Raw genomic sequence first — 23,927 nt, forward strand, 5'->3', positions numbered from 1 at the left:
TAGACCAAAATTGGCATGGGAGGGTAAGAGGATTTGACGAATATAACTGTAGGATCATGACATGAATAACGTGAAAATCCTGTCGCGTTCGTCGTCAAACCCTTTCCTCCAGACACGTGTGGCACATACCCGTTTACCACGGGCCGCGGTGTACGGGTATGCGCCACATGTGATGGACAGTTTATATCTACCCAGGAACGGCGAGAACAGACATTGGTAATTCAAATGTGAGAGCATTAAGAAAAAAACATGGCTGATCCCTCTGTCATAGGAATCGGTATAACACGAAAGTGAAACGTGTCTTCACAGACGTAGTCGAGCGTGTTTTGTGCATTCTTTCGCCCTAAGGGCGAAGGAATGAATGCTACAGCAACAAATTGTAATATCACGCGAAGAACGGCAAGCAGCTGGAAACTTGCAACGTGCTGCTCAAGCAGAAAGGACGCACGGAACGAACATACACAGGATGAGAGCGAACTGTCACATTTGTAACTCATTTCTGCGTGAGCACCGCGCTCCTTTCGGAAAAGCGGCCGCTGCAGTGAGCCAAGTGACCTTCGTGCTCTCAACGCAAGACGTACGAACCACCGCGATCACGAGATAAGCGCACGCACGAGCGACCACGCCTTGTAGAGGCGGCCGCTTGTCGCAACGGCGGCGACTTTTAAAGCGCGCTGTTCGAGCTCTTCGCGCCATCTCGCTAGTGATAACGAAAACACGCTGTAACACCGATCTCGGAGTACCGCCACAGTCAAATGGTATATAAATAGCTCGCCATTAGCATTGCGAAGAACATGCCGTCCGTGGCCGAATCGTTTCGCGCTGCGGAGCAAGGGGTCGTAAGTTCGATTCCTGGTGACGGAACTTTTTCTTTTGTTTTTTTTCTTTGCCCACTGTTAGTCTTTATATTTTACAACGTCATATCCGTGACGGAAATACGTCAGTGCAGCCGTGGTGGACCCCGGCATAAAACACTTTCGTGTTAAAACCGACATCGGCAGCTTTGACCCGACGAATGGAAAGAATAACAGTTATGATCCTAGCAGGAATCGAACCCAAGCATTCTGCGTAGCAATCAAGTATTCTACCACAGAGCCACGCCTGGTCTATAAACTGGTTTGTAAAAACAGCCTATGCAGGTCTAATGTCGGTGCAACGTCAATTGTGGTTGTGGTGCTGGCTATCTAATTTTACAAGAAAGCAATAAACACTACTTATGTACTCCTACGATACAGGCGTCATATCAGATTAACGTCCGTGGTTCCAGTGTTGTATCCGCTTTCATAGCAGTCTAATAAACATTACATTTGTATTCCTATGATTCAGCAAGCTATATTGAATCATTGCTCGACCCCGTAGGGATACATTAACGAAAGTTACATATGATATTCACATGTTTGTACCATAAAGTGCATTTAGTTTCGATGATACTGACGTATGTACATACTGTAACGTGAGGGCTGACGTTCCGTCGCACCATAAGTCACCCTTTAAACGCCAGTGTTATCGAAGTGCCTGGTAAGCCCACGATGTGCACACAGCTACTACACTTACAAAAACACGTCGATCCACCTCATAATGCTTGGCTCAAAGCCATAAAATACAGCATAGAAGTACTCGCTGACGGCTTCGCATGAAACCGATTCCCAATGCGTGGGATCTGCCGAAGTTTTTTTTTTTTTTCGAGGTGTTTCAGTCATGTGTTGAGGATGCTCTAAAGCATCGTAATTTATACACACACATCTTGTTACCTGCAACCCGCAGAATGAAGCGAGGAAGCGGAAGAGTTGAATCTGGTCTTGTTTATCATAACTGATTTGCGTAATTGATGTGAGTGTAATAATAATAGTTCGTGTTTGACGTTCCAAGACCACGATATGATTATGAGGGACGCCGTAGTGCAGGACTCCGGAAATTTCGACACCCTGGGTTTCTTTAACGTGCACCTAAATCTCAGTACACGGGCCTCAAGCATTTTCGCCTCCATCGAGAATGCGGCCGCCGCGGCCGGGATTCGATCCCGCGACCTTCGGGCAGTCGAGCACCATAACCACTAGACCACCGTGGCAGGTGATTGCTGTAAGTGTACCATCATCATTATTTTCACTGTATCTCGCTGCTCCTTATACAATGTTTGTGTGTGACGTGTAATCATCATGAACACTTTAAAAACCGTTAATTATCGGGCATAGTACGCGTCCGTAATGAACGGGCTCTTCTTTCGTTTTATGATATGTTGGCGCAACGTATACGTTTTGTGGCTTTCGCATCAACGCCCCTACTGCTTTTGCGGCATAAACCCCAACATAAGTGAGTACACGCAAAAAGCTCCGATTATCGCCCCGTCGTGCGTTGCGCGAATTGCTTCCTCCGGTCAATTCTGTCGCGAACGAAATAAAAATGTTTTTTTTTTTTGTGAACTCTGCACAATTTAAAACGAAATGTACGGCCCTTTCACGATGACATGCGTGGAATACGTGCGAATTATATTCCTTGAGGTCGAATCGAATACAAATGGAATACTGCCAGTAGCAAGTCGATTTTAAAACTGCATTTTATCGAATAGTTTACGATTAACATTGGTCCTTCGCACCATTCATAACAAACAATGTTGACATCTCGCCATTCACACTATCAGAAATAATATTGCACTAGACAGGATAACGTATGTTTTATTTAATGCAGCATGAAGGTAATCATTAGAAATAATTAAGCAATTTGTTTTCAAGCTCGTGGCTCTAAGGAGCAGGCGTGGTCATGAATTACTTCATAACATTCAGGAAAGCAGCCTCTAGTTGTCCAATTAATGTCTCTCTATACCTTCGCAGGCAAATTAGAACTACATGACGGCTGTACGGTGCGTCAAGAATCTGAAAAAAAAAAAAAAACATACTTTGGTTCGACTATGCAAGGCAGGTGGTGCCGCTTCTGTGCGAAGTATGTTGCATCAAGTAAATGTTCATGCTTAATCTCACAAGAGGGCGCATGTGTTACATCCATAAATACAATGTCCATTGCCGAATTTCATGTCTGAAGAACATTTTCATTGTGAGGGATATCCACAAGGCCTCTGCCGCTAAAGCAGGAAAAATCTTGTCTGAGCTACGCAGCATGATTTGTTGTGTACGTTTCAGTGGGATGAAAGTTATCGCCCTGTCGCTTCAATGTCGTTACTGACCACGTACAGTCGACGACGTGAAGTATTCGAAAACTGTTCGAGATTTTGGAAGAGGGGCACCATTCGCTTTATTCGAAACCTCCGTAATATTTCCGCACTGTATGCTGCAGTTCAAGTGATAGTGCATGAGGCTACGCACATACGAATATTTAGTTGGAAATGTGCAGGTATATCAGAAATCTGAGGATATCGAAAATTACCTGCAAACAATCAGCACAACGATGCGTAGAAAATTATACATTTGCAAAAGGGTAAAATGGTGACTTCAGAAGAAAAAATTAGGGCAGGTACGCACTAGTAGTGCGAAGAGTAAGGAAGCGGCAGAGCTGGTGCCCTCCTCCTCACCCTCACTTCCCTTTCGCACCCATTGCTATACTATACTGTACAAGACTGCTCCACTAACGTGTAACCTGGGGAGGTGCGAAGCGCAGGTATTTCCCATAGCGACACGTCAATAGCAATAAGACGTCGCAGACAGCGTCCATCGCAGAAACAGAGCTTTTCCTGAACCAACCTTATTTGCCGCTTGCTTTACCGTGACGGGCGGCGACGCGAGACACCGTGACGGGCTACGATGACAGGAGAGGCCGACAGCCCGAGCGCATGAGGTGCTTCGCGCCTAAAAGCGGGAAGTCTTCTATTCTTACTCCATAAAACCGGTTTGAACGGAATCTGTGGAGATTCCTTCATTTAGGAAGGGGATAGAAATAATCGTTTATTTCATTAGCCGAGTGTGTCTTCACCCTCGACAGGTTATCACCTCAGGCCAGGCATGTGCTACGATCTGGGCATGGTTCACCATGCAGCTTCCTCTGGTCCTCCAGACTATCGGCCGCAATCACGACCCTCCCGATCTTGTTCATTCTTGCCCTGTCGTTCAATATTGCCGTTCATTTACGCTCTCAAAAGAAAACACGCATTTGGGGCGTTTCTGTGCCCCGCAATAATCTTCGCCAGGCTTGCTTGCGTTTCCTTTCTCGAAAACTGTGCGCTCGCTGCTTTCTATCGAGAATGCTATGTCACGTTGAAAGCCCGCACGCCGTTCTATAGACAATGTTACGTAAGGCATATGGACGCCGCCATCATGGGCTGTTAAGCGAATGTTTTCTGATTTTTGTATATCTGACGCTAACTGATAAAGTCAGGAAACGCCGAATGCACCAACCCAACAGTTTTCATGTGTATACGCCCACCTTAACACTGTTCGCTCAGTTGTTCAAACACGGCAATGTTAACAGCCCAGCATGGCGGAACCGAAACCCGTCCATAAAATAGTCTATAGCTGAAAGTACCGGGCGCGCGGCGACAGCGCAAGGAAAGGCACGTATACAGGTTGTCCCACGTAACTTTAGCCAAGTATTTACAAATGAAACGTGCGTCGGAAGCGAATTGGACCGAACGTATACTACTCGAACTCGCCTGTATTTACTCAATGTTTTATTTTTCCCCATAACTAGCTGATTATGCCTAACTATGTTTTTCGCGAACTATGTCGCCGCCGAAATCTGTAATGCATAGAAGTTTCGCTTAAAATAGCCCGACTAGGCGAGTGCAAATAGTATGCGTTCCGTTCAATTCGCTTCCGACAACGCTTTTCATTTTTAAAGTCTTAACTCAAGTTAGGTGGGACAACCTGTATAGGATGACGATTATTGTAGGGTGTGAGAAAGATGCCTCAAATAAGCCCTTTGTTTTTAGATTGTGCGAATTCATTTGGAGACGTCTTAATATTACCGCTTCCTCTCTCGTCAATTTCAGATGCGGTAGGGCGTGCACCCTTCTTTCAATCGCTAATATTGCAAGGTTTCCGAGCTTCTCTTTCTTTTTTATTTCCTCCGTCCTCTTCGCCCTTGTGGACTCCTCCGGGCTCTTGTGTTCTTTGGCCCCGGCGTGCGCCACTTCATTTCCTCCCAGTAGTTTATCGTCTGGGGTCCAGACGACGTAGGTCTCGAGAATCTGCTTTCTGCCGTAGAGCTCGTGTAGCGTTTTCGTTGCGGGGGAGGGTGCCCAGCCTTTCTGCAAGTTACGGCATGCCAATTTTGAATCGCTGAGCACGATGGCGTTTTTCGTGCAGGTAGTCATAGCAAGGGTTATGACCACTTCTAAGTGCTCTATCTGGGTTTTCTGGATCGCGCTTTCGCTGCAGCCATTTCCGCTAGCCTTTATCTCGCTGCTGGTGTAAGAGTGGATTCGTGTGTATTTAACGGCGTCTGTGTATGTTGTGTTGGCATCTTATGCGGATTTCCTGTTGTGATCTCGCTCTTCCCAGTCTTCTTTCATTGTGATTTGTCGTGTCTCTTACTATTGGCGCAACTGTTACGTCGTTTCTGACGCAGGGTGGGTGGCATCTGTGAATGGCTGTCGATGGTCATGCCCACGCCATAGTCTTGTTGTGCGAGGACGCGTCAGCCGGTGACGGTCATTTTAAGTCTCTCTATTTTGAGTGGCTTCGCGTGCTTCGACCGTCTCCTTCCACGCCTTGTGCAAGCCGAACTGAAGTAGTCTTTCCGGCGATGCTTTCGCTGGGAAGCCGGTGCAGTTTTCATCTATTTCCTACTCATTACATTGAGCTTTTGGATTTGGACTTTTTACAGTATTATGTACGGGGTGCCATACACGATCCGCATTGTGGTGAGCGCTTGCACAATACGCAGTGTCTTGCCCCTTGATACTGTGCATTTGGTTGGGAATTTCATTGATGAGGTTTGTCACCTGGCTTAGAGACGATATTCTTTTTTTTTTATTTTTTGCTGAGGCAGCTTTTTTTCTTAGTGCTATTGTAATTGCTTATAATTTTCGCATAAATTCCGCGATCGAAATTTTTTCTGTTCCTTTCTTTACTCAGTTCGCAGTTGCGCGCAGCTTCACTGCCTATACGTAATTGAACAGACATATATGTCTAGCGTGAAAACCCCCATGAGTTTTTTTTTTATTTCTGAAGTACGCCTGTTCACTGGGCCAGTCATTTTCACTCAGAAGAAAGCATGGCTATATGGGGCTGTATGGAAGTATTTATGCTTGGTATGAGTTGCAAAGTGCCGGGTGTGTCTATGTTTCTCGTGTGTTCTTTGTAGCGTGTTTGTGTTTGCGGTACGATCTTTTATATCCGCACTGCAGCATTTGACAAATTTATTTACTCTTGAGCAGTGTACGTAGTGCCCATGTTTGTTTGTTTTTTGTTGGTAGGTCAGTAATTCAGTAATTTTACTGAAAAAGACGGTATGTCGCTCACTGCAAGTGCTGCGTAATATAGCAGACGTTCTGTATTACGGGGGCCTCCTTTATTGAGCTCTTCCGTTTTTTTTTAATTATTGTAATGACGGCAGCAACACGTGGCCGGAAGGTTTCGTCGTTATACGGAAAAAAAGAAATTGCAGTAAACGATTATTCACCTCATAATATTTGGGGTATGTATTCCGGGGTGAAAAAGCGGCAGTCTTTGGCATCTGAAAAGTGGTGACGTGAACTCTTAATATGGAAGATCATTGCTTTTTTGCTGAATTATACTGGGGAAGCAAATGTTCCTTCGTCCTACTTGACTGCAATGGTTAGAATCCACAGATAATAAGTTGAATGTCTAGCTAGGCTCGCGGTGGACACACTGAAAGAAGCTCCGTCATATTGTAATTTAGAGGCTGAAAGTGCGGACACAGTATTCATTCCATCCCTGCGCATGACCTTCCGCCCTATGTGCAGATTGAAATTTGCAGAAGGAACAGGCAAGAACATTCCTTCTCATCTCAGGGTGGGTGACATTTTTTATATCACCAGCGCCTTTCGCTCTTCGTCGTTGTCTAATCGAGCCAGAGGATGAGGAAGAAGAGGGCGAAGCGAGCCGCTTTGTTTTGAGGCCGTGGTGTGCCCTTGGACGTGGGGATGTCGCGCACGCTGCTCTCCTGGATCAAGGAGTGGGCGCTGAGACGGTCTCGGAGCTTCCTTTCCGGACCGTTCGCGCGGGCGTGCTTCGACTACAAGCGATTTCCCACCACCACCTTGTCCTCCTTTGCTGGTAAAAGGTTCGCCGCCTTTCTGACAACACAACTGTCATACCCTTCAAGGGTCTCATCTAAATGCTGTTTTTCAGTAATTCTCAGAAAATATTGGTTATGACCTTGCGGGCTGCTATGCCACGCTTTTTTTTAATGATTGGTGACGCTGCATGCCCGTCTTTTGTTGTGTGTTGCTCAGCCCTAGACTGTTACGTGTGGCTGAAAAAGGGTCGTGTGTTTTCCTTGTATTATTCACCTTCGGGTGTTTATTTGCGGTCAAATTTCGTGCAGTGCTTGCAGTCGTCATTGACGTCGCAAACCTGTCCGCACATGCAGGGACGCAGCCAGAAATTTTTGGAATGGGGGGGGGGGGGGGTAGGGGTAGGGTTCAACTACCCATTATGTATGGTCGTGCGTGTGTTTGTATGTGTGCCTGTATATATGCGCATGTAAAATAAGAAAATTCGAGGCGTTTGCACCCCCTCCCCATGGCTACGCTAGTGCGCGCGCACATGCAGATTACAAGCCCATTGTGGGAGCATCCGATGGGTTGTCCAGCTTTCACTCGACAAAGCAATTTGATCTAGTGTCTGGCGCGCTTTCCTGCCGATGCGCGCGTTGTTTTCTTTTTGCGCCTCGAAGAGTGAGCTTGCCTATTCTCTGTGCGCAGACCCTGCCATCCAGGAGCGCGTGCGACGCCAGATGATGGCGGCCGCGTCGGGTGAGCGGCTCAAGTCGCCGTCGCCGGCGTCAGGCGATCCTGGCGCGGCGACACCGCGGCAGAACGGCACCAGCGCGGCCGGGCAGCACGCGGCGTCTGACGAAGCCGGCGGCGACGAGAGCGTGGCCACCACCTCGTCCACGTCGTCATCCTCGGCGGTGGCACGCAAATGCGAGCTGTTCACCATGACGGGCGACCTGATCATCACCAAGGCGAGCAGTACCAAAACGCCTGCGACGCGCACCCAGTCTACGCCGGCGAGCCCTGGGGGCGACCCGCAGCGAGGCACCAAACGAGAGGCGTCCTCGCTGCAGAGCCCCGTGGCCGAGAAGAAGGGCTCGTTTGGCGTGCGCACCTCGCGCAGCGACGACCACTTGGGCAAGGCGCGCGGCACAGTGGCCGCCGTCAGCATCGACATCGACGACGACGAAATGGCCTCGTCGCTCAACACGCTGCTCGACACCAAGGACGACCCGCGCGTGCTCTGGACGTACAACGCCGGCAGCGGCTCGTCGGAGGACAACACGGCCACCACCGGCAGCGCGTCTTCCTCCTCGGGCCGGCGCGAGGACAACCTCAGCGAACTCGAGTGCTGCACGTCCGAGATGGCGTCCGCGTTCGGCTCCGAGGAAGCGGACCGCGTTCATGCCAGCGAGCTGGACCTCAGCTCGCCCAGCCAGCTGTCGCCAGAGAACGAGGACGGTTTCTCGCGGGAGGAAGACTGGGTCGCCGAGCCGGACCTGAGCGAGTCGCAGTTCCGCCACCCGGCCCTGTTCGACTCGTCGCTGCGCGCGGCCGCCCGAGGCGGGTCACGCAGGATGCAACACTCGCGTTCCAACGGCTCCACCGCGTCGCGCACCGACGCCTCGGAGACGCTCGAGCTGGACTCTCCGCCCTCGGCCCACTCCGGCGGCACGCTCGAGGAGGAGCTGGCCCAGCAGGACGACGCCGCGGCCGCCACGGATGAGGAGTCCGACGCCGAGTCTCTGCGCAGCTTCCACTACAGCCCCAAGGCAGTGGACATGCCGTCCGCGTCGCGGCTCGCCAAGAGGCTCTACAACCTCGAGGGCTTCAAGAAATCCGATGTGTCCAGGCACCTGAGCAAAAAGTGAGTCCCGCTGTGCACACGTGAGCGCTGCTGCACGCACTCGTTTGTGTCTGGCCTCCGTTGTTGCCTGGGCGTTTTTGAAAGTGCCATTGAATTTCGTACAACGGTTTGGGCGCCGTGTCGCCGGTTGTTGTACACAGGCGTCCACTGTTAAAGGGAACATCGGAGCGCGTGGCGACAGCTCGGCGCCACCGCCGGCCAGCGGCTGCAACGAGTTTCGCGCAGGCGCAGTGCGCGCTCTGAGTCGTGCTCTTTCGTCGTCTGCTTCCGCGCTGCGAATCGTCGCGAAGCGAACCGCTGACGCGACGAAAGAGCACCAGGCACGGTGCTCACTGCGTCTGCGCGAATCTCGTTGCAGCCGACGGCCGGCGGTGGCGCCGAGCTGCCGCCACACGCTCCGATGTTCCCTTTAACAGTGGACGCCTGTGTACATATTGGTATAGCCGCTTTTCGACTTTTGCTGTTGGCCGCGAAATAGCCGAAGAATTGTAGTACGCCGAAGTAAGTTGTATACATGGAGTTATACGCTTCTCTAGGGCTTCGTTGTACATGTACTATCGGCGTCAAATGAAACGCGAACAGCGGCAAGCTTTCGCAATGGTATAGTGCGCGCCGTCCATTCATCAACATTGACATGCGCGCACATCCGGTTTGGCAGCACTGCGCATATGCGCGCCTCTCGACGGTGATGGCTGAACGGCGCGCATTATACCACTGCGAATTCTTGCCGCTGTTCGCGTTTCATTTGACGCCGATAGTACGTGCATGTTTCTCTTAATATCTTAGAGAAAGGATTTCGCGCTTGCACTGCTTTGTTCTTGGTTAAATTTCGCATAAATCTCGCATTTCATGTCCTAATGTTACGGTGTCAAAGCACGTTTGTCTGATTTCAGTTTAGTGAAAGACAGGTTTTACGGCTTATATAAATTGAGACATCTCAGCGATGTTCTTGGGATTGCCTTTACCGCATTGTCGGACATCTTAAAATTTCCTGGTATTGAAAAAGTAAGCCTATAACTTGTCGACCGAAAAAGTAGGACGCTCGAGCAGAATGCGACATTCGAGGTCTAATCGCCGTCCGGAAATTTCGTAATGGCCCCACGGCTTTGTAATAGTCAATGCCACAAATTTCTGCGAAATAATTCATTCCGGTTAATGCCACCCAGAAGAGCGGCAATGAAACGTCGAAGATCGCAGCTGCCACGCCCCTAGAAGGCTCACACATATGCGGTGTAATCGTATTACCGTAGGGCGAGCATGAAACGAGCAAAATTGCCGCTTCATAAAGGCGCCGTTTCGTTCTCGCGTGACGATAACGGAAGTTGTTTGGGTTGGGCCTTGTGGGGTGAACCATGGACTAAGGAACTGGAACACAGACAACTTTTTTGTTAGCACAAGTTCTGCAGGAGTTTCGTTTAGGATAAATTATCAAAGTGCCCCGCAGGCTCGCTTCCCGTCCCAGTGTCCATCCCTCCGGGGGTTTTGGCCGCACGCGTGTTTACAAACCGGCCAAGGTCGTGTTTGCTGCCTTTGTGCCACCACCGCCGTCGCCGGGCTGTGTGGTTTCCGGAAGTGGCCCTTGGCCTTGTGCGACGAGAGCGGCGCCGCCTTCTGTTGTTCCCGTTTGGGAATCGAGCTCTCCCTTCGTGTTTGGCATCTCCCAACGCAGCAGAGGTCGCGGCTGGACGCAGCATGCACGATCGATCGGCCGCCCCGCTCTTGGCCACTAATGCAAATATTCTGTATGCCGTCAAAAGTAGCATTCTACTTTCTGTGTGGGCACCAGCGATATACTTGGTGTATGTGTGGCTGCACTTACTCCCGAGCAGCTTCCATAGGATAGACGACCTAATAATCCCCGAAATCCAAGTGTGGGCAAGTGCTTTTATCTGAGCGATGACATTATTTGTCGCTCCTGCTGAGGCACCTGCGCATTCTGTCGACATAGCATATCATATCATAGAATATCATATAGGATTCCAGACGCGTTTTAGTCCAGGAGCCAAGCCACCCTCACGCCGAGCGCACACGTTGTCCCGAGCTTCGCCTGGCTTTGCCTAGATGGCAGCATCTACAACAGATATCACATGCAAAGGTAAAGCGATCTGCTGGTGTAAGCCAGATGACTTTCCGCTTTTCCCGACAAGATACTGCCACTGCCGGCCTTCGGTCAAATTTCATCACTTAGTCACGTGGCATTCCAGTCTGACGTAACATAGCGGCCGTTTTTCCTGAGCTCCTGGCGCACTCGGGAACTTGGAATTCGATTATGAATATTTCAAATTACGTGCGACTTTTGGGATTTCTAAAAATGGTAGTGCCATATATATTGTGACGCCTATAATAAAAACACTGGGCCGGGAGCGTCCGAACAGGGACAGCAAGAGCTGTACACCATACGACTTCTCCATATAAGCAACTCCCCTCAGGCTGACTAAAAACTCACTGTTTTCTTGTTAACTTTGCCAGCCACAAAGCATCCCCGCCTCGACGCAGAGTTCGTCGGCGAAGACTGTAAATGCCTCACTGTGATAGTATTTTTGCAAGAAATCTGTATCGTCTAAAAAAAAACAAGAAAACAAAACACCCTCCATATATATGCGAATTACAGTTGGTACGTGTTACCAAGCGGATCTCCATAACTACGAGCCCTGTTGCATGTCGACATAACCGACGGTGCAAAACGTTATACGTAGATTCTGCGCTCAACGATCCTCTGAGCCCCGATACTGTGTCTTAACGACTTGTAGGTGGTATCGCACTTTGAGATGTGCCAGTCACATTTCACGGCACATGTTAACGCAAGTCGGTGACTATATGCACCAGGGACTTCGCCTTCTCAAGCGTATAACACGCATGAAACCTTTACCAAGAACGCACCCTGAGCAACTCTTGACAAAAAAGCGGAATGCTCACTGCAGCAAACAGTAAGCGAGAATGACCAACACACCTCGTACGTTATCTACACTACGTGGAGCATACATATCCTGAGCTCGGTCAACATATATGTGTGACTCTTAACAGAGAAGCGTGACGTGTGAATCATCTGTTTAAAAAGTGACCGTACGACTTCGTTCGTTTGTCCTGCACCGAGATCTCACCTATGAACATGACTGCTGTTTTTTTTGCGGCAGGTATGGGAATGCTCGTTGGGGAAAATGAAGAAAGCGTGAAAAGTGGATATTAGGCGCCCTAATATGTAATGCAGCTTTAGTCTCCGTGCGCTATCGTGCGCGTATGTTCAACTGTGGCATGCCCCCAAACACACGCCGCTGGACCCTGCCGTCAGCGCACGTTCACTTCTGAAGTACACGTTGGCGGTCGGCCTAACGGTTGTTTTACTCCTAAGTGGCAACAACGTCTACAAAAAGTGTATACAAACGCGTCTATTCTTTCCCCTTAAGGCAGTGCTTCAGCGACGTCGATCGTGCTAGTTGTGTGGTATCGGATTACTTATCTAAATTGAAGCAGTCTTATTAAAGTTCTTTCCTGGTCACGTCAGCTGGATCACTTCGAAAGGCGGACTTCATTTGCAAGACAAGTTGCAGAGTTAACTTTGTTAGTCAATATAATTGTACTAATGAACTTTATATACGATCACGTTAGAGCACACGTCCCATTTGCTCAATTGAAGCTGATCACTGCAGCTTCGAGAAACACAGTTTGAAAGATATGTGGCGGCGAAATGCATTGTTGTTCCAGTTAACACTTATCAACATTGTGGTGTTTATTGTGTAGTTTATTATCAGAGGAGAGTTGTCGTAAATCAAGGTACATTTTGAGCATTATTAGTTAATGAAAATTGATGTCCATTTCAGCATTACTTCCTGTTCAGGACCCATTTCAACCCTGTCGCGTAGCTCGTGAATTATGGTTATCACTTGCGAAGCCATAGGTAAAAGGAAAGGGGGCCAGATTGCTTTTTTTTTGTTGGTAGTACGTGCAGCTGGTTCTTTCGCGTGGTACCTGAAAGAACCAACTGAACGGATGTCACGTGGTATTTTTATATTTCGCGGGCATCCGTAGTAAGCCGAAAAACACTAATGCTTCATAAATAAAAAGCTATAAACTAACCAACCGGACGCTTTGCGGACCGTTCTACAACTTTCCAATTGAAAATTTTCGCACAGATTCGTTGCTTTCGATGTTTGTTAATTAATCTTGCGTAATCAAGCAATTAATCAGAACACTAAAAGATAGTGTGACTTACTCCGTGCAATAAATAGTCAGCAACATGCATTGGGTCGCGTCGCCGTAGAGTGCGTCGGCATATTTTTAAACTCTGGCTAATGTTAGCTGGGGCACCCTATATAGTTCACCGCTTGAGCTATAAAAGGATTCTCGACTAAAAATAAAATTACGTGTCACACTTGCTTAGGTAAGGAGCGTCTCTGTAAAGTGCGTGTCGTTGGATCATTCAGTTATGTGCATTAGAGGTGTGCACGGGCTCCGGGTAGCCCGAAAGCCCGAGCCCGACCCGGCCCGCGGGCCGGGCTCGGGCGGGCCGACGTATATTCACCTCGGGCCCGGGCCGGGCTCGGGCTACTTGGAGTTTTATCGGGCCGGGCTCGGGCCCGGCGCAAAGCCCGACTCAAGCCCGAAATATAGAGAATGAGCGGGAATTGTTTTCCAGCACGCATACAGCGCCTTTTCCGTGACCGCCCATTACCGCTTTTCCTTTCCATTCGCCACTTTAAATAAAAGGGGAGCAGGTGAAGCACTGCCTCTGTTGCACTCCTACGAACAGAGAATTAACACCACCTGAGCTAGTGACGGCGCCACCCGACTGTTCGCGTTTGATTTAAGGCCAAATCCGATATCAGTGAAAATGCACGCGACAGCGACGAGCGACCCGATGTAGATCGCCTCCGTGCAAGCTGACGCTTGCATGGGTATACACCATACACGTGACGGCTTTGGCGAGCGAACTCCATTGTAGGTGGCATGAGGCCGTCTACTTGTATAGCAAAAGTGCCGCTCTCGCAGGTATGCAATGCAAATAAAATATTTGTTGCATGTTGGTACGTAAAACGTTTACCGTTGTCTCGCAGTATTTTTTATATGCACGTGCATAATTATTACGTTACTTGTTGGTGTACAGCTGATGTGCTTAGTACGTCGCTGATGTACATTCGGTTCGGGTGTTTTGTGACTTCCGGGTTATGAGCGATGGTTTCCAAATGTAAAAAAGACCGAGCGATCGCGCGATTTCGACCACGCGATACATCGCGCGAACGGCCCGTTTCGTCGCTCGTCGCTGTCGCGTGCATTTTGGCGCATATGGTGTTTGGCCTTTACTCGTAACTACTCTACGCGAACTCTGGCAGTACGCAAGAAGAGTGGATGTGACTTGCCGGCTGTCTCGCGTTCCTTTTTTCCTCTGCCAGCCAAGCCCGGTAAAAAGGACAATAAAAAAATTGCCTCCATTCTGTGAAAAAATCGCTCGATATAGAAATGCATTACCTCCTCGTTCAAATGTCGTTCAAAAAGCCGGGCCGGGCCGGGCCCGGGATTGTGTTTTCGTACGTCGGGCCGGGCCGGGCGGGCTCGCAGCCCTTTGCCGTCGGGCTCGGGCGGGCCTTCGAAAAAGTCAGCGGGCCCGGGCCGGGCTCGGGCTCGGAAATACGGCCCGTGCACAGCTCTAATGTGCATGCATGCGCAAAGAAATGGCAAAAAAAATAATAATAAAGCCATCGAGTTACACTAAAGACGCAGCAGCCTGGCTACATTTACCTGAAAAGACAGTTACCTGTAAGCTGCCTATCACATATGCTGTTTACCTCTTTCCTTGCCGGGGTCTTATGAATCGATTCATTTGAGTGGCAGCAATAAATACGCTGCCAAACATGTACTTTGGAATTAGTTTGCACGCAGCGCTATTCACTGTATGAAACACTTCTATAAAAGTGTTTGAAAATATAAAAATGACTGAAGATATATCTTCAGTCAGGTTTTTCAGTCTTTTACAAATCTGCGGTATCGGAAAGTAACACCAAAATAGACCTCCAGAGCTTTACGCACAATATAATGCGTGCGAAACCCTCACTTTCGACGACGCGGCGGGGTAATTTTCGAACGACTATAGGGCTGAGGAAGTCTCAGAATATTTTGTCGGGTTGCCCGATTTTGCGCTGCCGCATCATTGGATGCGTTATTTTTTCCCTTTTTTAATAACCCATGCTTCATACTTTGGCTCATGGTTTAGAGTGCTCGTGCTTTTTTTTATTGTTTAAGTCTACAGAATGCAATTTCTTCCCTGGTAGGTCGCTTTTATTCTAGAGTTTCAACTTCGTATGCAGAAGTTCGCTCAGAAAAAAAAAAAAATGAAGAAAAAAGCCAGACTGTCCGCAGGGGCTTGACTAGCAATCTGAACTCCTACTGCTTTGGCATATAGCCACGTGATTTCTTTCTGTACACCCGCACTGTTCATCGCTGACCGATCTCAGTCTCCATTTACGCGCCGATTTTGCTTTACGCGCGGAAACTTTTTTTGTGTGTGATGCACTCGAGCGATGTTTTTTTTTTTCTTCGCGCTACTGTTGCTTTTGGCTCGCTAACGATACGGGCGGGGACAGCATGCTAAGGTAATGGAAATCGTGAACTTAAAGTAAGAATGATGGTAATAAATGACCCACAGGAAAAGTGGCATGAAGCGAATCATATGCTACTTTCGCGTGGATTCTACTACATATATATATAATTTTATTCGTGAAACTCCCTCATCAAAGTGTGGTCTTTAGGGTCGAACCCTGGGGTAAGGACACGACGTCTACCTGCCAATGTTTCAGTGCGTGGTCTTTTTCTTTCGACGTCAGTGTTTGCCGTGCAACCTTACGATGAGAGATTTTCGCCTCGCGTTTTGAGGGTGCGTATTTGTGCTCACTGTATAGTGTCACTCTAGGGTACGCTCTTTGGGTTTTGCCGTTTTCAAGCTGCTGTGCCGAATATACTACAGGCGCCTCAACGACGCGCTGGCCACATTACGTATTCTGCCTCAGTATACTATTCAAGACAGGCACTGCTGCGAACCCGTAACTACTGTGAAGTACCGTGAAGCGCCTTCTTGTAATGATTACACCTGATAGTACGACGAAAAGGGAGCGCCCGTTGCGAATACGCTAAAATGACCGAAATGAGGCTGGAGTAGGCGGGCGCTTGCCAGGTGTCCAAAACAGCAGTAATCATTTGACTGACCAAGGCCTTCATTAAAACTTTGTTCGCTGTTAATCCTAAGGCACCCAAAACGACAGAGTTAAGAAAAGGCCGGCTTCTTCCAAGGCTGACCGAGAATATTTAGTTTTCTCACAGCCACGAAAGTGCAGCTGTTGATGTTATTGTCAATCGTACCACCACACATCGAAGCCGTAAGTGGACCAAACCGCCCTACATGGAGCTGCTTCCCGTGGTGTCGCTGTGAAACGTAAGAAATTGTCGTATGAAGCCAGCGCGTAATGAAGCCATGGCAAGCACATGGAGCGTTATATTTTGTTTTTAATTGAAGTGTACTGTTTATAAGATAAAGCGAAATGAAATTGGATGAAAAAACAACTTGCCGCTGGTGGGAGCCGAACCAACAACAGTGGCATTGTGTGCGCAATTAATTCACTGACAATACGGCAGCGGTCGTACCCCCGTCCAATTTCGTGGTTGTCTGATCTTGGGAATGCTAGCCGGCTCGACTAGTAGCCATGACGGCGAATGCAGCACATTATTTTTCCCCAATGACGTCACGTAGAAGGCGAACTTTACGAACTTTACGAACTGGCAGCGGGCCAATAAACCTGGCATGCTACTTAAAGGCATCAGACCTATACCGGAGTCGACACTTTCGCTATGAAATGGACGAAAGAAGGGGAATCGATAAAGTGGTCCGTTTTTGTTAGATACAGTCATGTGAAGCCAGCACATGATGAAGCCGAGGAAATCTGGGTACGTCGTTTGTGGTGTATAATTTAAGCCTAGAAAATTATGAGACAACAGGTGAATGAATGTGGACGAAACGACAAATCGCCGGGTGCGGGAGACGAACCCACGACGTCGGCGGGCTGTTTTTTTTTGTTGTTTTTTTTTTGTCCGCTTTCATTTCTCCCTTCCCCGTAAATCACACACTTCGATTAAAAGCTGCGAATAACAGCCGTCTACGCTTTCCTTGGCTTGATTATCTGTCGGCTTCATACGGTTGTATCTAACGGAAACTTGCCCCTCGATCGATTCCCCTTCTTTCGTTCGTAATTTTAGAAAACGCGGGCCACGCCCAAGGAACGCAGTACAACAAGAACGCTGTAGCGACATCTCGAGGCAACGTATTGAAGGACAATGAACTCCTGAAAGCAAGTTCTTTAGAAATTCCGGCGAAATTTACTTAGGGGAGCTGTCGTAGTCTGTACAGCATTCAATAGAGTGTGGGAGAGGCATTGTAGTATGCGTGTATTATTTGTATTATGTATTATGGTAATAAGAGCGGATAACCAACATTCAATCAACGTTAGGTAATGCACTATGCGTCCGGGAGCGCCTCATATAAGTCCGTTACAGCTTCATGACGAACTTTTATTTCAAAACTATTTAATGTTGCAGTTCATATTTTGTCTTCCGTATAGTTTTGTGATAGTTTTTATGTCCTACTGCACTGGCGATCATTTTCGTTCACAATCTTGGCCCCGTGAACGCTGTTCTTTAGTTGAATAAAAAAAAAAGATTTTTTTAGATACCCCAATTTTAAAGCTTGGCATTAAAAGTGCTCTATTCGAAGGCGCAGCGTGGAACAGAATGGAAAAAGCATGTACGTAGAACGTTAGGCCACGCGCCGAGCGGAACATGCGATGCAAATTTCAGATATCTTGCCGATTTTAAAAAGACGAAATATCGTCCGACTCGCCTTCTACTATAAATCGCTCCTCTATCCATTTCCGTGAAATGAGGCAGGGCGGAGTATATATATATATATACTATAGGGCGGAGTATATATATATATATATATATATATATATATATATATATATATATATATATATATATATATATATATATATATATATATATATAATGTCACTGGCCTCAAAACATTGCTTAATAATAGGAAAATCTTTGCTTCTCATGCCATACGACAATTCAAGAAGATGGTTTAATGATAAAAAAGTAAGAATTTGCTGTCGCGGATTTCGTGTTGGCAAAGCCGCACGCGATTGCTCAACGCGCCTGCGCAGATAACTCTCCATCAAATGATTCGTTTGTAACGCGAGAGTTAATACGAGAAAAGTAAATGGAAGATTTGCGTCTGTGCGATATTAGTTTGCTTTGTGGTCTCAGTTCTATATTTCTCTGGTGTGGGAGTACGTACGTATTTAGCATTTTGCGAAGTAAATATATAGAGCGGCGCGTAGCACGAGAAAAGGGGATTTTGGGAAAATGTAAAAAAAAAAAAACGGCGGGAAGCGGGAGAGGGGTATAATTAAAGCGTTGTGTACTTTATGTAGTCTTTTGGGTCATAAAGGGGTAAGAAAATGGGAGGACGGGCCATCCAAATAACTCGCAATTTACGCGCGCGGAGTGGCCCTTGGGCAATGATATTGTCGAGACGTCGCCTGCGTTCTCGCGACAAAAAGGATTGCTCCCAAACCTATTTATGCGGGAGTAACCGCTTGCACCACAACGTTTTAACCCTCCTTTTATGCGAGCTTTTATTCCCCTCAATATATTCGCTTATACTGTGCGCAACCTGAGTGAAAGTATGACCCATCGGGGAGCATCAACACGCGCGAAAAAAAAGAAGTCACCTATATGGCGAACGGGCCTACAGCCGCGTAAAGGAGTGCGCCGCAGAGTTGTGAGTACGTAATTGCTTTATAGATAGGGCCCGTTTGAATTGCACGTCGCTTATCGGCTGACGTGCGAGACGATGTCGCCGCGCTACTCCGACAGTGCCTGCTGTGTAACTGCGTCTTGGCGATAAGCTCTAATGTAGCATGGCGCTGGGAGCCCAGTACTGCCCACTTCTGCAACTGTGCCGTACCGGAACTCTTTGGCACTTGTACCTTTTGTTGGACACGCTCTCTCTAGCATTTATCGTTATATATATATATATATATATATATATATATATATATATATATATATATATATATATATATATATATATATATATATATATATATATCACTGTGATCTTGATTCAAAGGGCTCTTTTTTTTTTTGCTCTGCAGTGCAACAACCGTGTCGTCGGCCGAAGTAAAGTTTACTGAAATAATTATAAGTGACTGCAGAATTGACTTTCTTCCTCATCTTTCACACCTTTAAAAGCAACATGAAAAGAAGCGAAATTCGCAGGAGCAGTTTGTATCATTTATGTTCTTAATGACGCCTGCGGCCGGAGTTTTTTTAACCTATACAAAAATGAAGTGTACTTATCAAAAACACCACAGTTGTTTTTTATATAATGGTGCGGCATGGTGGGCATACGGCCTCACACGGTCGCACTACACCAAGAAGGAATCTGTGCGAAGCGCTAGCATGGTGGGCACACGGCCTCACACGGTCGCACTACACCAAGAAGGAATCTGTGCGAAGCGCTAGCATGGTGGGCACACGGCCTCACACGGTCGCACTACACCAAGAAGGAATCTGTGCGAAGCGCTAGCATGGTGGGCACACGGCCTCACACGGTCGCACTACACCAAGAAGGAATCTGTGCGAAGCGCTAGCATGGTGGGCACACGGCCTCACACGGTCGCACTACACCAAGAAGGAATCTGTGCGAAGCGCTAGCATGGTGGGCACACGGCCTCACACGGTCGCACTACACCAAGAAGGAATCTGTGCGAAGCGCTAGCATGGTGGGCACACGGCCTCACACGGTCGCACTACACCAAGAAGGAATCTGTGCGAAGCGCTAGCCTCTCGTGCACGGCACCTCGAAAACGACGACACTGCGCTGGTGTGCAAAGCACTGTTTCTTCCCTTGGAATCATTCCTTATGAATAGAAGGCAAAACAAAGCATTAAAACCGAAACGGCAAACCGATTAACTTGCGCAGGGCAGCTGTCTGAAAAACCGAGCTTCCCAACATTTTCCTCCATCGCTCTGCACTTACCTCGCCCCCGTGCCGCTTTGCGGCCCGAAGAAATCTTAGTAATTTATTCTCGTCACGCCTTCACCGAGCTCTTTAGTTTGCCTCTTCTAACCTTGTTTCTTTTTTTTTTCTTACGCTACTCCTGAAGAAACAGCGAAACGCACTGAGATTCAGTTAGCACCGTGATTTGATTCCCAACTTTCTTTTCTTTTTCTTTTTTTTTCCTTCACGTGCTTTGAAAGCGTTTAAGCCATTTATGTCAAATGAAAATAGCCGAATAGTCCGCAGCTGTTCGCAACCTTTAGCATGCCTTCGACTGTCAATAATGAATTCTCGTGCGTTTCTTTCAGACAGTTTTCAACAGTTCTATAGACAGTAGTCGAATTTAAAAAATCGATGTCTGCCCGCTACATACCTGAGTGCAAGGTCGTGGGTTGGGCTCTTTGCAAACCTCGTATGTGTCCTCTCGGGTGGTCAGAATTCATTGCAGCTCCGTTTACCTTTTGTTCCAAGTGCTTTTTTTCCGTGTGGTTCGTGCGTCCTTTTTAAAAGAGCCCTGACACCTCTCCAAGTAATCACCGAATGACCTCACTATTGGATTTTATTGCCTCACGAATCTCCTGCCGCATTTTTTCCCCCATATCCGTCGAGCATATGCGGAGTTGCAAGTAGTTATCGCAGGCTCCGGGCGCTTTATCTCTTCTTTCGGCCCGATGAGTTTGCTGGAAGAGCGATTCCTGTCGAAAGGATAACGTGGATTTGGTGTGCACAGTAACTGTCTCTCAGAGAGGACGCCTCAGCCGAAACACACACAGGGGAAGGGGGTAGGAAAGGGGATTCCGATAAAGGAGAGGTTAGAGTTTGCGACAGGGCAGCAGCACGGGCACCTCAGTCTCCGTGGTGAGCGGTGTTAAAAGCAATTAACCAGCCTCGTAGCATTGATGTAGTGTATGAGGGCAGCGGCGGTGTTCGTTGCAGCCGGGTGGATGCAAGATATCTCGCAGTGTGGAGGTTGCTGGAAGTTGCACAGGTTGGGAAGGGGGTGATAGCAACGGGCCAAGGGGGCAAGGGTTTACGTCAGCGCTCGTCATGGCCTTGAATGATTCCCCCTTTTTTTTTCAAAAGTGCTGGCCGCCACTTCCCAGTTCATACGGTCGCGGTGCCGGCACGTGGCTGCACCCCGTGTCGGCCACGGTACCTAGACTGATATAGTGTGCTGCTTGAGCCTATATTACATGACGCAGTAGAATAACCGACGCACAACCGTCAAAGTCTGGCTGAGCTACTTGAGTACTTGGTGTGCGCACCGGCTGTGTCTTGCGTCAGCTTGACAGACCGATAATAGCCTAGATTAGATCGCGCATTTTGAAGCGCTTTTAATGAGCTAAACACCAAAGGATGTCTGCCTAGGCGTCCAGCTCGCGAGTTGTTTAGAAAAGAGCTAGCGTGCCGGACGATATGCATACGTAAGTACCGTCGCAGCGGGCTCGGTACACTGTACAAGTGACCGACTGGTACAAGTGACCGACTGAAAGAGCACGCTTGTAGTACGCCGGGCGCCCGCTCACGTGAATGTAGGAGAAAACGAAATATTAAGGTGACGACCGACAACCCAGACCGGAAGTGCAAAGTTGAGATACCCAACTTTCCTGTATACGATATGGCAAGTGCCTCAGTCGAAACGGTGACTATGTAGACAATCAGCTGGCTGTTTGTACCGGATTGTTCCAAATAAAGCAGTTATAACTCCGGTTGGTTATTTCGCGACCGATCGGACGCTAAAAAAATAGCCTGCGCGCGTGCGTTTGTGTGTGTGTGTGTGTGTGTGTGTGTGTGTGTGTGTGTGTGTGTGTGTGTGTGTGTGTGTGTGTGTGTGTGTGTGTGTGTGTGTGTGTGTGTGTGTGTGTGTGTGTGTGTGTGTGTGTGTGTGTGTAGACCTCGAAACAAATAGGCAGTGCCTGACACCGAATTATAAGTTCCCCGCACTGTGCAGTGCAATAATACTTGGCTTCGCAAGGCCATTGAATACAGATCGGCAGCGTTTTCAGACTGTGTTCAAAAAGTGTTGCTGGGCCCCTATAACACTCCCGCCTAATTTGAAGCTCAAGATAAAAGATGCGCGATGGGTACACCAATTCTGGCTTCCACAACAACACTCTCTACGTGCTTGTTTTCTACCTACCGTGGTGGCTTAGCAGCTATGGCCTCGACCTGCTAAGCACAATGTCGTGGGTTCAATTCCTGGCCATGGCGGCCGCATTTCGATGTGGGCGAAACGTAGAAACGCTCGTGTACTTGGTGCACGCCTGAGGTGGACACAACTCATCCCCATTTCGGCGTGCCTTATAATCATCGTTGTGACTACGAGGCACGCCGTATAATTTAATTAGTTGACTAAACCCAATAATTAATCTGCGTTATAAAAAAAACTTGCCCTATATATTTGTAAGGTAATCCGTGACGCTCATTTCAGACGGGACGTTTTTATCTTCGAAAGCAGTGCGTTGGTAAAACGCGCCTTATTGCGGATTTTCGTGGAAACAATCCTTGTGTTGTTTCTAATATATTCTGCTGGGCATAGTTTGGTCGTTTTCTTTTCTCTGTGGTTATATCCCGAAATATTGTGTATTTTATTAGGCACAATAATGCTGTCAAGCCTCGGTTACAAGCAAGCTTACGTAAATACGGCCGGCAATTTCACCAGAGTCTAGTCTCATCGGGAGGCTTTTGCAGTGTGTGTATTTCATCGGCATCGTCGGTTCATCCCGTTGACCCCCTCCCCCTGCCGCGCTTGCCTTCTCTTGGGAAACCAATGTGTTACTATTAATGACCGACGGCTATCTCGGCTTCTCGTTGCATGCCCTGCCCATTCTCATTTCTTCCTCTTGATTTCGACTAAGATGTCCTTAACACGTGTTTGTTTCCTGACCTACAGCTGCCCTCTTCATGTTCCTTGACGTTACACCTATCATTTTCCTTTCCTTGGCTCGCTGCCTCGTCTATAATCTATAAGTTGAACCCTTTTCATAAGCCTCCAGGTTTCTGCCCGTAGGTAAGTAAGATGCAGCTGTTATATGCTTTTCTCTTGAGGTATACTGCCATTCATGATCTGGCATGTACCGCACGAGATGCCACGGAGGGGGCATTTTATTCGTGCCTCGCGTTTTAAGCACCCACTTTGTCCAATTATAAACGCGTAAAAAGGAAGCAGCGTTGCATTGTCGTCACGTTTCGCCATTTTCGTGCCTCGCCTTTTGTTTTCTTTTTTCTAATGCTTTGCTTGTCGTGCAGCTCTTACTTTGCTCGACGTTGGCCTAGTAACCTTGAAAAGTTGACCCTTGAAAAGAAAAATGGGGATGAAGGACCAGTACAGTCGACCGAGAAGCAAAATAAGAAAATGGCGACTTGCGCCTTCCAGTCATCTTATGCACAAAGGACCGTATAAATTCTTTTTTTTTTTTTTTACCATAGTGCGATATCGCCATTTCCTAACGGTATTGACAGTCCTGTAACAGGTCGGGTGGTTCAGTTCGCTTAGAAGCTCGTCAGTAATTTTATATAACAAAAAAAAAAAACTACTGTGTCCAAACCGAGGCGGGTAGTTACGACGTCACACACTACGCCGCCGTAATGTAGACACAGTACACATGGTGCTGGCGCGAGTGAAGAGAAACTGGCCACGTAATTCGACGATGCAACGTGACAGCTTTTGGAAACATGGCAGAGGCGATTTCAGCGACTATTTGATCGCGGGGACATCACCGTTTGTTTCTGACCGCCTGCTGGAGGAGATACAGGTGTAGGATACGAGGCCACAAACACAGGTTGGCCCGCATTCGAAGTCATGATACGGGAACTCGCTA

General features: G+C 47.9%; 1 protein-coding gene across 3 annotated transcripts in view; it reads left to right on the forward strand.

Annotated features, from left to right (window-relative positions):
• LOC119401689 (PH and SEC7 domain-containing protein) overlaps positions 1–23,927 on the forward strand; it is a 279,260-nt gene that overhangs the window by 193,163 nt on the left and 62,170 nt on the right. For all 3 annotated transcript variants that reach the window (XM_037668613.2, XM_037668620.2, XM_037668630.2), the window contains one exon: positions 7,838–8,996. In XM_037668613.2, coding sequence (XP_037524541.1) covers positions 7,838–8,996 — 1,159 coding nt within the window. The remainder of the gene's footprint in view (positions 1–7,837; positions 8,997–23,927) is intronic.

The sequence above is a fragment of the Rhipicephalus sanguineus genome, chromosome 1, assembly GCF_013339695.2.
Source record: "Rhipicephalus sanguineus isolate Rsan-2018 chromosome 1, BIME_Rsan_1.4, whole genome shotgun sequence".
NCBI classification, from domain to species: domain Eukaryota; kingdom Metazoa; phylum Arthropoda; class Arachnida; order Ixodida; family Ixodidae; genus Rhipicephalus; species Rhipicephalus sanguineus.